The sequence below is a fragment of the Acomys minous genome, assembly GCF_964271855.1.
Source record: "Acomys minous genome assembly, chromosome: 9".
Taxonomy (NCBI): Eukaryota; Metazoa; Chordata; class Mammalia; order Rodentia; family Muridae; genus Acomys; species Acomys minous.
This window is the reverse complement of record NC_140490.1, coordinates 53,436,736-53,449,994: the sequence shown is the minus strand read 5'-3', so window position 1 is coordinate 53,449,994 and position 13,259 is coordinate 53,436,736. Positions and strand designations below refer to the sequence as shown.

The window sequence follows — 13,259 nt, the reverse complement described above, 5'->3', positions numbered from 1 at the left end:
CAGTCAAAGTAGAGAGAGACAGACCTGAAGGGAAGGCAGAGATGTCAGGCTTTCATCCTGAGGTAAACCACCTGTAGGCTGGCTTTTTCAGCAACAGCAGTTCTAAGCGTCTCTTTCAGAACCTGGAACACTCATCCATTCATGTTTGATAAATGCACACATGCTCAGTGGGATGGACTTTCACATGGCAAACACTCCTGGGAACAGTACTGCAGTTGATTCAACTTTAGCAGCACAGCCGACATTTACCTATTTGTGTCCTTATAGAAATAGAAACATGAACACATAGCAGGTACTGTAGGCCCAACATTAGGTTCAGGAGATTTAGTTTTTCTTATGACAGGCAGTTGCATTCCATTCAAGAATTCTCATTACAAAATACAGAGGAGGACCAGGATCCAGAGACATCTGTGGTCACAGTGGAAGGCAGAAGGCAGAGGTGGACAGGACCTCCCTGAGACACCCTTCATTGCACATTCTGGCCCTTAGAAGAAGGCATTTTGGCACTGGGTATCCACAGTGCCAGGGTTGAGCAGTGCACTGTGAAACAACTATTAACAGGCATTTGATTATTCTTACTTTGGGTCAAGTATACAAATCACAAGTTTGTAGAAATTATTCAATTATGTGTCCTTTGATAAATAAGTATATTTCTCCTGAGCAAGTTCCTGGGAGGGAAACTGCTGGGTCAGTGTCAATTTTTCTAAATTGTACAGGTTACACTTTACCAGTAGGTTCTCACTGTCTCACGCCTTCATCAATACTGGCATTTTTCTCTTTTTCTCTGTTGTTTGTTTTGGGGTTTGTTGTTTTGCATGAATGTATAATGTGGTGTTCAAGCATGTGGGCACATGTGTGGGCAGAGGTTGACATTAAAGTTCTCCATCCATCACTATCCTGCTTTGTTTTCTGAGTCAGCCTCTTTCTGAACATACAGCTCGAAGATGCAGCCAGGCTAGAGAACCAGTTCAGCCCCAAGGGTCCTCACTCTGGGATCAAAGACAGGCTGCGGTGCCCACCAGTTTATTTCATGCTGGCGCTGGGCAGCTGAGCTCCTGTTCTCACACTTGTGTGGCAAGCACGCTATCCACTGAATCACATCCTTAGGCTCTCAGGCTAGTCTAGAGGACAACTGTGAACTTTAGACCCTCCATTGCCCGAGTGCTAGGAGTTACAAAATGCTTGGTGCATGCAGAGCTGAGCATTGAACCCAGGCCCTTCCTGCAGACTCTGTGAGTGGCCCCGGCACCAGCCCTCTTTTAGTTCTTATTTTTTTTTTAAAGCCTTTTCCTATACTTCTCCCTCCCCCCTAATTCAGAAAGACTAGATGCTCCCTACAGCAGTGCTTGTTAAGTAATCCTTCCCAACGGCTTGTGAAGGACGGAACACACACAAGGGTAGCCACTGTGGATAGTAGCTGGAGCCGCAGCAGGGGATGGCTGGCTTGGAACAAGGGTTTCTCTCGTTTCAGTGGCCGCTGCCATATGTCTGCATGCTGAGCTTCTCACGTTCTTCTTTGTACAGTCGGTCTGTCAACATCACGGCTCAGAACCTGTCAATTCAACAGACCTCAGATAGACACAATTCTCTCAAAAGCGTATTGCACCTGGCAGTTGGGTGTGGTGGTCTGCGCCTGTACTCCTAGCTCTTGGGTGGTAGAAGCAGGAAGACCAGGAGGTTCAAGGTCAACCTCAGCTACCTAGTGAGTTCAAGGCCAGCCTGGGCTACTTGCAATTTAAAGAACAATTGCAATTGTGCTACAAGTGTACAGAATTTTTTTTTTCTTATCGTTATTCCTTACATAGCAAACATAACAATGTTTTATATGACTATCACATCGCACTAGGTATTTGAAGTCATCTAAAGACGATTTTAGGATAAACATAAGGTCATTAATAAGAATATGCAAGTATTAAGTCATTTTCCATAAGTGATTCGAGCATTTTGGTCCCCTGGTGGGGGACAGAGAATGCTCTGGAACCAATATCTTACACTACTGATACTCTGGGATCACCATTTTACCCATTCGTTTTCGATGATAAATCTTGCTCTAATGATCAGATTATTTACCATTTTAGTTTATGCTGTTTTTTTTCTACATTATGTGGTATACTTTAATCACAAAACATTTTTTCCCTATACTGAAGGAAATCCAGTGGGACCATGGAGGGAGAAAGGGAATAAAAAATGTTGTCTCTGCTCCATGGGCTCTCAAACTTTGCTCCCGGGATTTGTACTGCCATCATTATCTAGGGCTGAACTGTACATCATCTGACTCTCCTGGTAACTAGTGAACTCCTGGGATGGAGAATCCTGATCTATTTTAGCGCTCTCATCCCAATGCCAGGCAGTGAAATGGTGAAGTAAATTTTGGCAAACCAAGGATTTGTTTTATCCTTAGCTGGGAGCTACAGACACGCCTAGTTTGGCAGAACCCTTGTTTTGGTAACATAATTAATGATTCTGTTATTCTTCCACAGTTAAACAATTAACAAATAAATGTAAGTTACATCTTGAAATATGATTTGAGCCAGAAGCTATTCCCAAGGCTACCAGTGAGGCCGAGACAGGAGAATTAATTCAAGACCAGCTTGGGATTCGTAAGTGAGCAAACCTGGACTATAGACTGAGACCCAGTCATCCTCAAAGCCAAGATCTTCTTGTTTCTGATTGCTAAATGCAATACTGTCACTGAGTGCACCTTAATAGGAATGTTTTGCAAGTGTTTGCTTGCAACCAACCTGCAGGCAGAGAGAGTCTTTGTAGTCAACCTTGGCCTCAGCAACATTAGGTGCAGCTCCCTCTAGGTCATGTGTGATGCCATGGATCAGTGAGTTCCACATGTTAGATACTGGTGCCCCCCCCTCCTGCCCCTCCCCACATCCCGCCCCCCCAAACTGAGGGAGGAGTTTAAAATAATGCTTTGGGTTCAGATAACAACTTGTTATGTTGTTAATTATGTAAAAGGAATAGAAGGTAAAATGATTGGCCCCAAGAGGAAGGTTTTCTCTAGAGGATCCTTTTGGAAGACATCTGAGTTGTGGGAGAAATGCTGTTTTAGTTAAAGGTGAGCTTTGAAAATGTCTTCTTCCAGCCAGGTGTGGTGGCGCACGCCTGTAATCCCAGCACTCAGGGAGGCAGAGGCAGGTGGATCTCTGTGAGTTCATGGCCAGCCTGGTCTTCAAAGTGAGTCCAGGACAGCCAAGGCTACACGGAGAAACCCTGTCTCAGGCGGAAAGAAAGAAAGAAAATGTCTCCCCCCCCCCCATTGCCCCTGCCCCCAGTATCATGATCATCACTATTGGAACATAAACCAAACACATCATCTCTAAACCGTCAGTCAACCTGGGATGGAGTTCCTTAATGGGTCAGGCAGAGTAAATGGGCGTGTCAAGGTCCTGTACTTTCTCAGCTTAATTCAAAGTGAGAAACAAATCTCTACATTTTATAATTAAGGAGGAATCTCTGAGTCATTTGACTTGCTTCCATAACAAAACAAACTGCAGAGCCAAGCGTGGTGGAACATGCCTATATCATCCCAGCACTCAAGAGACTCACGCAGGAGCAGCAAGGGTTCTAGGTCAACCATGGCCTACTCATAAAAAAAGAGATGCCCGCAAAGTGAAACCAAACCTCAAAGCAAACTACATAACAAGGTCCTCCCGGGGCTGGAGAGATGGCTCAGTGGTTAAGAGTACTGCCTGTTCTTCCAAATGTCCTGAGTTCACTTCCCAGCAACCACATGGTGGCTCACAACCATCTATAATGTGATCTAATGCCCTCTTCTGGTGGGCAAGTGTACATGAAGGCAGAGCACTGTATACATCATAATAAATAAATCTTTAAAACAAAACAAAACAAGGTCCTTCCAAAGAGAAGCCCAAGAACTCATCCAAGTTCACCTAGTTTTGTCAGCCCTTTCAGCCTAGATAACCTAACCGCCCTGCATGAAACTCCATTAGATTTTCAGGCAGCCCTCTCCCAGGCAAGTTTCCGGGGCCTTTCTTGCTGTTGTTTAATGTGGTGTTTCTGTATGAAGCAAGTTCTTCCCCGAGTAAAGAATGGTGATTAATTGGGGATGAAACACAAGTCCCAGAACAATTATGAAAGCATAATGATGTGTGCATCAGTACCTGCAGCTCAGCAGAGGGAAGATACGTGAGGACACCAGAAATCTTCCACCAGTTGCCCTGTCTTGCCTGGAGGTGTTCCTGCACTTGGTCTCTTTGTCTGCTTCTGGGTAACAGGATTAAGGCCAAACCATTTGTTTTGTTTTTGCACACCACCCAGGTCTTTCCCAGACTCCCATCCAAACAACTGGGTGGGGCAAGCAGCAGCTGTCAGAGTAAATGCCTGTATCTTGCCTTTTTCTCTCTGGGTTTTGCAGGGTCAGGTGAGCTCTATCTTGTTCCTTCTTTAAGGAAAGGATAGAGGTGCTGAGAGTCCAAAGGACAGGCCTTCTCGGTCTCTGCTGATTGCTTTGCGTTTCTTTCCTCCCGTTTTTTTGCAGTGCTGGGGATTGAACCGAAGGCCTTCATGTGCATCGTATGTGCTAGATCAACACTCTGCTACTGAGTTGTATCTCCAGCTCCAGTTTAAGAACCTTCAAACTGCATCTTATTATGCTCCCATTTTCTATCTCTCTTTTTAAAAATCTGTTTTTATTTCTATTTTGAGATAAGGTCTCATTAAGTTGCCTAGACTGGCCTTGCAGTTGGCATTCTTCAGGCTTTAGTCTCCAAAGTGCTGGGACAACAGGACTGTATTAAGCTCCAAGTCTCAAATAAACAGTAATAAACAATAATCTCTATGTTTTGGAGCTGTGCTCTACATAGCTTAATAACTAACTGTGTGTGTGTGTGTGTGTGTGTGTGTGTGTGTGTGTGTGTGTGTTATGTATGTGTTATGTATGTGTGTTTTCTTGTTGTACTAGGTATTGAACCCAGGGCCTTATGAGTACTAAACAATTGCTTTACCACTGTATGTCCAGCCCTCAAAAAAAAGTCTTGAATAGTGTTCTGTATGCAGCAGAGAGACTGCCCCAGGGAAGGATAGACTTCTCTAGCCTGATTAATTGGCTAGCTCAGGGGTAATTGCTTGCAAAGTGAGGATGGAGGAGGGCACGGTTGCTAAGGCTGCGGGGATGACCTTTGTCCTTGAGTGTAGGAAAAGGCAAACAGGGAAGGCTGAGGCGTCCTGTGTCAATAGCAGACCACCCACAGTGTCCATTCTGGACAAGCAGGCTGGACTGCAGCCCGATCAGAAGTAACAGGTAACAGACATCCTCTAATATGATAACCAGCTTTGTTAGACATTCTCTTATAGGGACTTGTAATGTGAGGGGCCTCAGAGTGAGGGAAATTGGTTCAAGGTCAGGCAAGAGAGGAACAACAGCTGTAATTTTGAACACGTAAACAGCACCATTGGCGGAACTGGATTCAGTTCAGAAGCATGAGAATTCTTCTTTCAGTCAGTATCTGTACTTCTTAATATAGTAATGTCACTAATGTTTATCCTCCCACGCCCTACCCCCAGTCTGTGTAAATCTGAACTTCCACGTTATTGGCCAGTTGGAAAGGGTAATATAAACAGATTTGGTTGCCCTAATTAAGTTATGTATCTGTATACTGAATGCTTTGTCAGGCTGCGACTGTTTCAGTATTCATCCTAAGCCACACGGCTTTGCCAAAATGAAATTACAGATGCCAAAATCACTCTGTTGTTTAGACACAGCAGACGTAATAATCTAATATTTAACTCTTGTTTTTGGGAAAAGGACAGAGCCAGAGAACTGTCCTTTGCCTTACACGAAAGAAGATACCGAGAGGAGAGTGAGCCACTTCACAGAATGGCTGTGCTAGGGGAGGGCTCCTCAGAACATTTGTTTGAGGCAGGTGCAGGGAGACTTTAGTAAGGAGGGAAGAAAAATAACATATAGGCAGGAAAAACAAAACATGTAAATAATAAGAGGTAGAGGAGTGAAACTCCAGCTCAGCACAAGGCATGCTGTGCTGGTCCAGCCATCCAGACTTTTGAGAAGGGAGCCAGAGCTGAGCGCTGAAGGATGCTAGCTTTTTACGCTTCCCACTGGGAGTCCATCCGCAGGGTGCAGACTCACACTTGTGAAGTGCTCACCAATGGTGGAAGAAATGGAAAGGCGATCAGCATATTATGTAGGTGGTGGAAAGTTGGGTGTGGGGGTACACAGCCTGAAAGCCCAGCTCCAGGAGGATCAGTTCGAAGCTAGCCTGCGCTACATAGGAAGTTCCGGGTCAGTCTGGATTGCTTGAGACCCTGTTTGGTTTTGTATTGAACGTGAGGTCGCGGAAGAGCGGAAGGGTGGAGATGAGCGAGCGTTTGTGTGGTCTCAGGGTGGTTAAGCCCTTAATGCTCTTTAGATGCTGATCAGAACGTCGTCGTTTGCAGCCAGGATTCAAACTCCTTTCTGTGAAGCCTCTCAGGTCTCATGCAAATTAGAGGGTGCAGCTTGCTACCTGCTCATTACACCCCAAAATTCCTTAACACCCGAGCAAGATGCCTGAGTAAGAGGAGAAGGGTTCTTTTCAAAGTCACTCCCCCTCCCCCGGCCAAGTCAGATCAGATCCCCTACCCTCCGGTGTTCTCTACCAGCCCTTTCCTGCACTCAAGGACGTACGGTGATTCTCCCAGCCCTAGCAACTGTGCCCTCGGTTCTCACTTTGGAAGCAATTACTCCTCCCCCGGGAGCTCTTGTTTTGGAAACTGGTGGGGTGGGGCCAGAAAACATTACAATGGAGCTGGGATGGAGGAGGTGTGTCATTTGAGTCGAGCCTCCGGAAACAGCCACTAACAGATCTGAGGCAGTGTTAGATCCCCTGGGTTGTTAACCTGGCACTCCGGGCAGAGTAGGCTACCAGTGCAGGGGGGGTTGGGGGGGGTGGAGGGGTGGAGAGGCAGCAGAGGAGGGCCGGAAGCCATACGCCGAGCCCACCTCATCCCTTCAACTTTGGCTTTTGGTGTATTAATTGTAGCAGGAGGAAAAAGAGCTAGGAGAAACCCCCGGAGGGAAAAGAACAAAAAGAGAGGTGAGACCCGCCAGGCCGAAGGAGAAGGAGGAGGAGAAAAAGGCTGGGCTTCAGCAACCTGCTGCTGGGGTTTAGACAAAGGAGGCATGAGAGAGGCGGGATCAGATTCTAATATCTGCTGGAGGAGAGAGCCAGCAGCTGGGCTGGGGAGATGAAACGGCCGGAATTCACAGTGACTGGAGCATGTACCACAGCGAGGGCTCCCAGGAAAAAGTAAGTCTGGGAAAGGATTTGCAGGGACTCTCTGACTTCTCTCGACCGTCTTTGAGGCATGCCTCCGTCCCTGCGTCATCTCTTCATAGTCTCTGTGACGACTGTCATCGTTTTTATTGTGCTGTACGTATTAAGTTTTGGGGGAGATCAAAGCTACCAGAAACTGAACATCTCAGACTCCTTGATGCTGACTCAGGTGTGCACATCCTTTATCAACGGGAAAACTGCTTTCCTGTGGAGAAACAAACTAATGATTCACGAGAAGCCTTCTTGCACAGAGTATGTGACCCAAAGCCACTATATCACAGCCCCTTTATCTCAGGAAGAAGTCGAGTTTCCTTTGGCATATGTCATGGTCATCCATCATAATTTTGACACCTTTGCAAGACTCTTCAGGGCTATTTTCATGCCTCAAAATGTCTACTGTGTTCATGTGGACGAAAAGGCGACAGCTGCATTCAAAGATGCGGTGGAACAGTTAGTGAGCTGTTTCCCCAATGCCTTTCTGGCTTCTAAGACGGAGCCGGTGGTCTACGGTGGGATTTCCCGGCTCCAGGCTGACCTGAACTGCATCAAAGATCTGTCCGCCTCTGAGGTCCCTTGGAAGTATGCCATTAACACCTGTGGACAGGACTTCCCACTAAAAACCAACAAGGAAATAGTTCAGTACCTGAAAGGCCTTAAGGGGAAGAATCTCACTCCAGGGGTGCTGCCTCCAGCCCATGCGATCGGACGGACCAAGTATGTCCACCGGGAACACCTGAGCAAAGAGCTTTCCTACGTGATCAGAACTGCCGCGCTGAAGCCTCCACCTCCCCACAACCTCACCATTTATTTCGGCTCTGCCTACGTTGCTCTATCAAGAGAGTTTGCCAACTTTGTTCTCCATGACCCACGGGCAGTTGATTTGCTCCATTGGTCCAAAGATACTTTCAGTCCCGATGAGCATTTCTGGGTGACGCTCAATAGGATTCCAGGTATGTGAGAGTCCATGTTTTATGCAAAGGAGATGCCTGCAGGCCTCTTTATCCACAGGGGCCACATTTCACGGTTCAACCCATCGTGGATGGAAAAATATTCATGAAAAACAAACAAACAAACAAAACCCAATGTGCCTGTGATGTGAATGTGACTCCTTAAACAATGCAGTTTGATAATTACCACCACATGGCATGGCATTTACACCGACTTAGGTGTTAGAAGTCATGCAGAGAACATAGCAAGATACAGAAAGGTGTGCATAGGTTATAAGAAAACATTGTACCGTTTTATGTAAAGGACTCATCTGCAGGCTTTTGTCACCCAAAGGGAGCCTAGAACCAATCCCCCAGGGATGCTGAGGGATGGCTGTGTTTAAAGGCCTTTTGAAGAAACTGCCTCTTTAAAAAAACTAGAGACTAAGCCAGGCCTGGTGGTGCAGGCCTTTAATCCCAGCACTTGGGAAGCAGAAGCAGGTGATCACTGTGAGTTTGAGGCAAGCCTGGTCTACAGAGTGAGTCCAAGACAGCTAAGGCTACACAAAGAAACCCTGTCTTGAACCCCACCCCCACCCCCAAATAGAGACTAGAGATGCAAACTGCAGCACAGAATCCTCACCCTGTCCTTTCGAGTCCTCTTTGTAGGACCACTCCCAAGCAATGCCTTCTCATGTACCACCAGCAGCTTCCACTCTGTCACAGTCATCTCTTAGAACTGTGTCTAGTTCATTCTAAAAGTTTTTTTGTTTTTGTTTTAATATTTATTTGTCAAGTATAAAGTGTTTTGCCTGCATGTATGCATGTAGGCCACAAGAGGACACCAGATCTCATTATAGATGGTTGTGAGGCACCATGTGGTTTCTAGGACTTGAACTCAGGTCCTTTGAAAGAGCAGGCAGTGTTCTTAATCTCTGAGCCATCTCTCCAGCCCCATTCTAGAAGCTTTTCTACTTCTTAGCCCAAGATCTTTGCCTGCCTACCCCTAGAACCACACAGCTTCCTTCTCAACTGCCAGACCTCTGCTCCACTGACTGACCGCTCTCCACGGCTTGCCGCCTCCCGGCTCTCACAGCCATGGGCCCTGTATTCCCTGCAGAGAGTCACTGTGCAGAACGATCGTATATGCCAACCTGAGTGGATTTGTTGCTGGTCTTTTCTGTGGGAGCTCCTTGAAGTTGAGGCCATTTTCTGTCTGGATGACTTCTGTATCCTCAGCGATTAGATCACAGAGTAGGTGTTCAGGAGTTTGTGTTAGAGGAAAGAGTGTGACAAAGCAAGTGATGAGTGAACGAATGACAAAACGTGGACTTTGCTGTGTATGGGGCCATGGCTGTGGAAGATCCAGAATGCTTACATTGTGTGTGTGTGTGTGTGTGTGTACGTGTGTATATATGTATGTATGTATGTATGTATGTATATATGTATACACACACATTTTGGAGCTGGAGAAATGGCTCAGCAGTTAAGACCACATACTGTCAGACACACACACACACACACACACACACACACACATTTTGTTGCTAGAGAGATGGCTCAGCAGTTAAGACCACATGCAGCTCTTCCAGAGAACCAGAGTTCATTCCTGGCACCCACCCGGGGTCTCTTACAACCATGTGAAGCTCCAGTTTCAGACTCTTGACTCTAACCTCCATAGCTCCCCGCGCTCTCATGCAAGTACTTGTACAACCGACATGCACACATATTTTTTTAGATTTATTTATTTATTATGTATACAGTGTTCTGCCTGCATGTACACCTGCATACCAGAAGAGGGCACCAGATCTCATCATAGACGGTTGTGAGCCGCCATGTGGTTGCTGGGAATTGAACACAAGACCTTTGGAAGAGCAGCCCAACATACACATAATTTAAAATATAAATTTTACTTCATACAAATAATGAGATTATAATACAAATCCACTTCTTTGTCATCAAGCTGTCTTTGCCTTTAATAACTGACTAGATGAATTGTTTTCATTACAGTTTTATTTATTTTGTGTGGGAGATGCTGAGTGCCACTGTAGAGATCTGGACGCAGAGCATCATGTTCTATATCCCAGGAGACCAAGAGTGGTTGGTCACTTGTCCTCAAAGAACAAACTAACATAGCCACATTGACAGGAAAAAGCAAAAAGAGATTTATCTGCTGTCGCCACAGTGGGAAATGGAACTGCAGGGCAACACAAGATCCCTTTCATTTCTTAGCTTACGCACTGTGACCCTGGGCTTGGTAAAGAGCACAGCCTTGGGGAGAGGTGGTTTCTTCCTTTCACTGTGTGGGTTCTGTGAATCAAACTGTTGTCAGTCTTGGCAGCAGGGGCCTTAACTGGCTGAGCCGTCTCACTGGCCTTGAACCGTGTACCTCAAAACATATATAAAATGTGGTAGCGTTTCTGTGGGAGGCAGCAGTGTGCTTTGGCCTCAGTGAAAGAGACAAAATGAATTGCTAATGAACTAGACAGCACAATTGCAGAGAGAAAAGCCATCATTGTTCTGTAGTTGGGGGACGGCCAAGTTTGAATGCTGGTAAGTGCTCTGGGGCAGCAGGGCAGGGCTTGCTGGGCAGTAAACATACTCATGTTCTGGAAAATACCAGGGGTGGGGGACTCCGAATCCCAGTGGGACTGGCAGAGCCACCTGGCTTAAATGCAGCATTACCTTCTCATCCTTTCACTCTTGATCTGCTGTTTCTATTGTTGACATGTAATTTGGGGACATTTAGCACTTAGAGCTTGATTTTCATATTTAAATATTTATCCCCTTTTTTATTTCTAGTACTCTCTCAACATTCATGAGGGTTGGAGTCTGGCCATGTGCACTTTGGGTATGGCACCGAGTGAGATTAAGGTCATTATGTATGCCAAAATATGGCTTGTAACTTTTTTTTTTTTTTAAAATAAAGAGATGGCTAGGCATGGTTACACATGCCTGTGATCCCAGCATTCAAGAGAGGATATCAGCATGTGAATTCAAGGACAGCTGGCTTACCTGTATCAGGGTCCTGCCTCAGAAACTAGGGAGGGAGGGAGGAAGGGAGGGAGGGAGGGAAGGACAGAGGGAGGCAGGGAGGCAGGCAGGTAGAGACAAGACTGGGTTGTGGTTTGTGAAATATGATTACTTCAGCTAGAGGTGGTCAGTTTGGTCCATGTTAAATCCAGTACCAAAAAAAATCAAGGACAGAAGAAACCTCCTGAGTCTCCTGCCTCCTTCCTACCAGTCGATAGACAAGATGATAGATAAAGAATGACCAGTCTTAGCCGGGCGTGGTGGCGCATGCCTTTAATCCCAGCACTCGGGAGGCAGAGGCAGGCGGATCGCTGTGAGTTCGAGGCCACCCTGGTCTACAAAGTGAGTCCAGGACAGCCATGGCTAACACAGAGAGACCCTGTCTCGAAAAACCAATAAATAAATAAATAAATAAATAAATAAATAAATAAATAAAAAAGAATGACCAGTCTTGCCAGGATGGTGACATCTACCTGCCATGCCAGGGGATGGATCCTGGAGCAGGAGGCTCCCTTGAGCCCAGAAATCCAAAGCTACTCTGGACATCATAACAAGACTCCATCTTTAAAACCTCTCTGCCTGGGGGTCTGTAGTGTGTGGCATGCTAGCTTCCGCCTTCTCACAGCAACAGTATAAAGTCTGGAAATTCTTTCTAGCTACAAAACTAGTGGCTCAGACAGGAAGAACTCGATTGTCCCTACAGTGTACCATTCTTTGCTGCAGACCAGACAGTGCTGAGAGCATCGCTGAATCTCCCACACGGCACTGGTGGCAGTGCTGAGAGCCTGGCCTCCACACCACCCCTTAGCTTCATGGAGAAGATGCTGAGGGAGTCAGCATCACAGCTGAGCTGTGGAGGAAGGCGAGGGCAGCCCATGCCAGTGGCCTCTCCTGCACAGGGCATACTTCAGGATGAATGGACACTTCCTGGGGTTCTGCCTTCTTCCTTTCTTGGAAAGTTGGGAGCATCCTGGTTTAGAGAGAAAGGAAATCCTGTTATTAGGTGGAGCCTTCCCAAATGACAAAAGACTTGGAGAACAAACCACTATGGGCACTCTCCAATCTTCAAATCAATACACCATGTAATCACGCGCTTGGCTGACTATCGAGCCATCTCTGTGATTTGGATTTCAGGTGTTTATCTGATTCTCTACTCCCAGATGGCGTTGTTTTGTTTTAATGTACATTGGTATTTTTCCGGTATGTCTGTGTGAGGTTGTCAGATCCTGGAGTTACAGACAGTTGTGAGCTACCATGTAGGTACTGGGAATTGAACCCAGATCCTCTGGAAGAACAACTAGTGTTCGTAACCACTGAGCCATCTCTCCAGCCCCCAGATAGCTTTTAATCACATTGTTCACTCAGTGTTCAGCACTGTCACCTTTTGAAGGGAAAAGCTCTTCTATGCCAACATAATGTGAATGTCCAAATGGCGCTATTTCTTCTTCAGAGTCACTACCTGCTTGGCTCTTGAAGTCTTCAAAGTGTTTGTGTTGGAAAGACACTGCCCAAATGTATCGCTTCCCCAAAACATTCCCTAGAGAAATATGACTGAGAGGTTTGGTTGAATCTGATATGGTGTCAGATGAATCATTTAAGAGGATGATAAGAAAGGCTACTCATAGAGGCAGTCCTGTGTTACACAGCATCACGCCGCTCTTGTTTTCTTTTTCCTCGTGCTATCTTTCTGTGGAGAGAATAGCTTATTTCTTATTTTTTACTACTGCAGTAGAAATGGTGTCTGAGTGGGGATGTATGTAGCTTAGTGGTATGGCATTTGTCTAGTACATGCGATGCCCTGGGTTCCACCCTAGCACAGAAAACGAAAAACAAAAAATAAGTAAATAAATAAAAGCAACATAAAGGCTTGCCAAAAGTTAGCCATAGTCTGTACTCTCAGCCTCTTAAAAAAACTGAGGAACTGCTGAGTGGTGGTAGCTTATGCCATTAATCCAGCACTCAGGTGGCAGAGGCAGGTGGAGCTCTAGGTTTGAGG

The 13,259-nt window shown here is 46.1% G+C and overlaps 1 protein-coding gene across 3 annotated transcripts in view; it reads left to right on the top strand.

Annotated features, from left to right (window-relative positions):
- The window catches only part of GCNT2 (glucosaminyl (N-acetyl) transferase 2 (I blood group)), a 92,525-nt gene that overhangs the window by 22,623 nt on the left and 56,643 nt on the right, over window positions 1-13,259 (top strand). For 2 of the 3 annotated variants that reach the window (XM_084794593.1, XM_084794594.1), the window contains exon 1: window positions 6,928-8,254. The exons of the other annotated variant lie outside the window; for it this stretch is intronic. In XM_084794593.1, coding sequence (XP_084650719.1) covers window positions 7,336-8,254 — 919 coding nt within the window. In that variant the 5' untranslated portion in view covers window positions 6,928-7,335. Of the gene's footprint in view, window positions 1-6,927; window positions 8,255-13,259 lie in introns of those variants that run through there. 3 annotated transcript variants of the gene reach the window in all.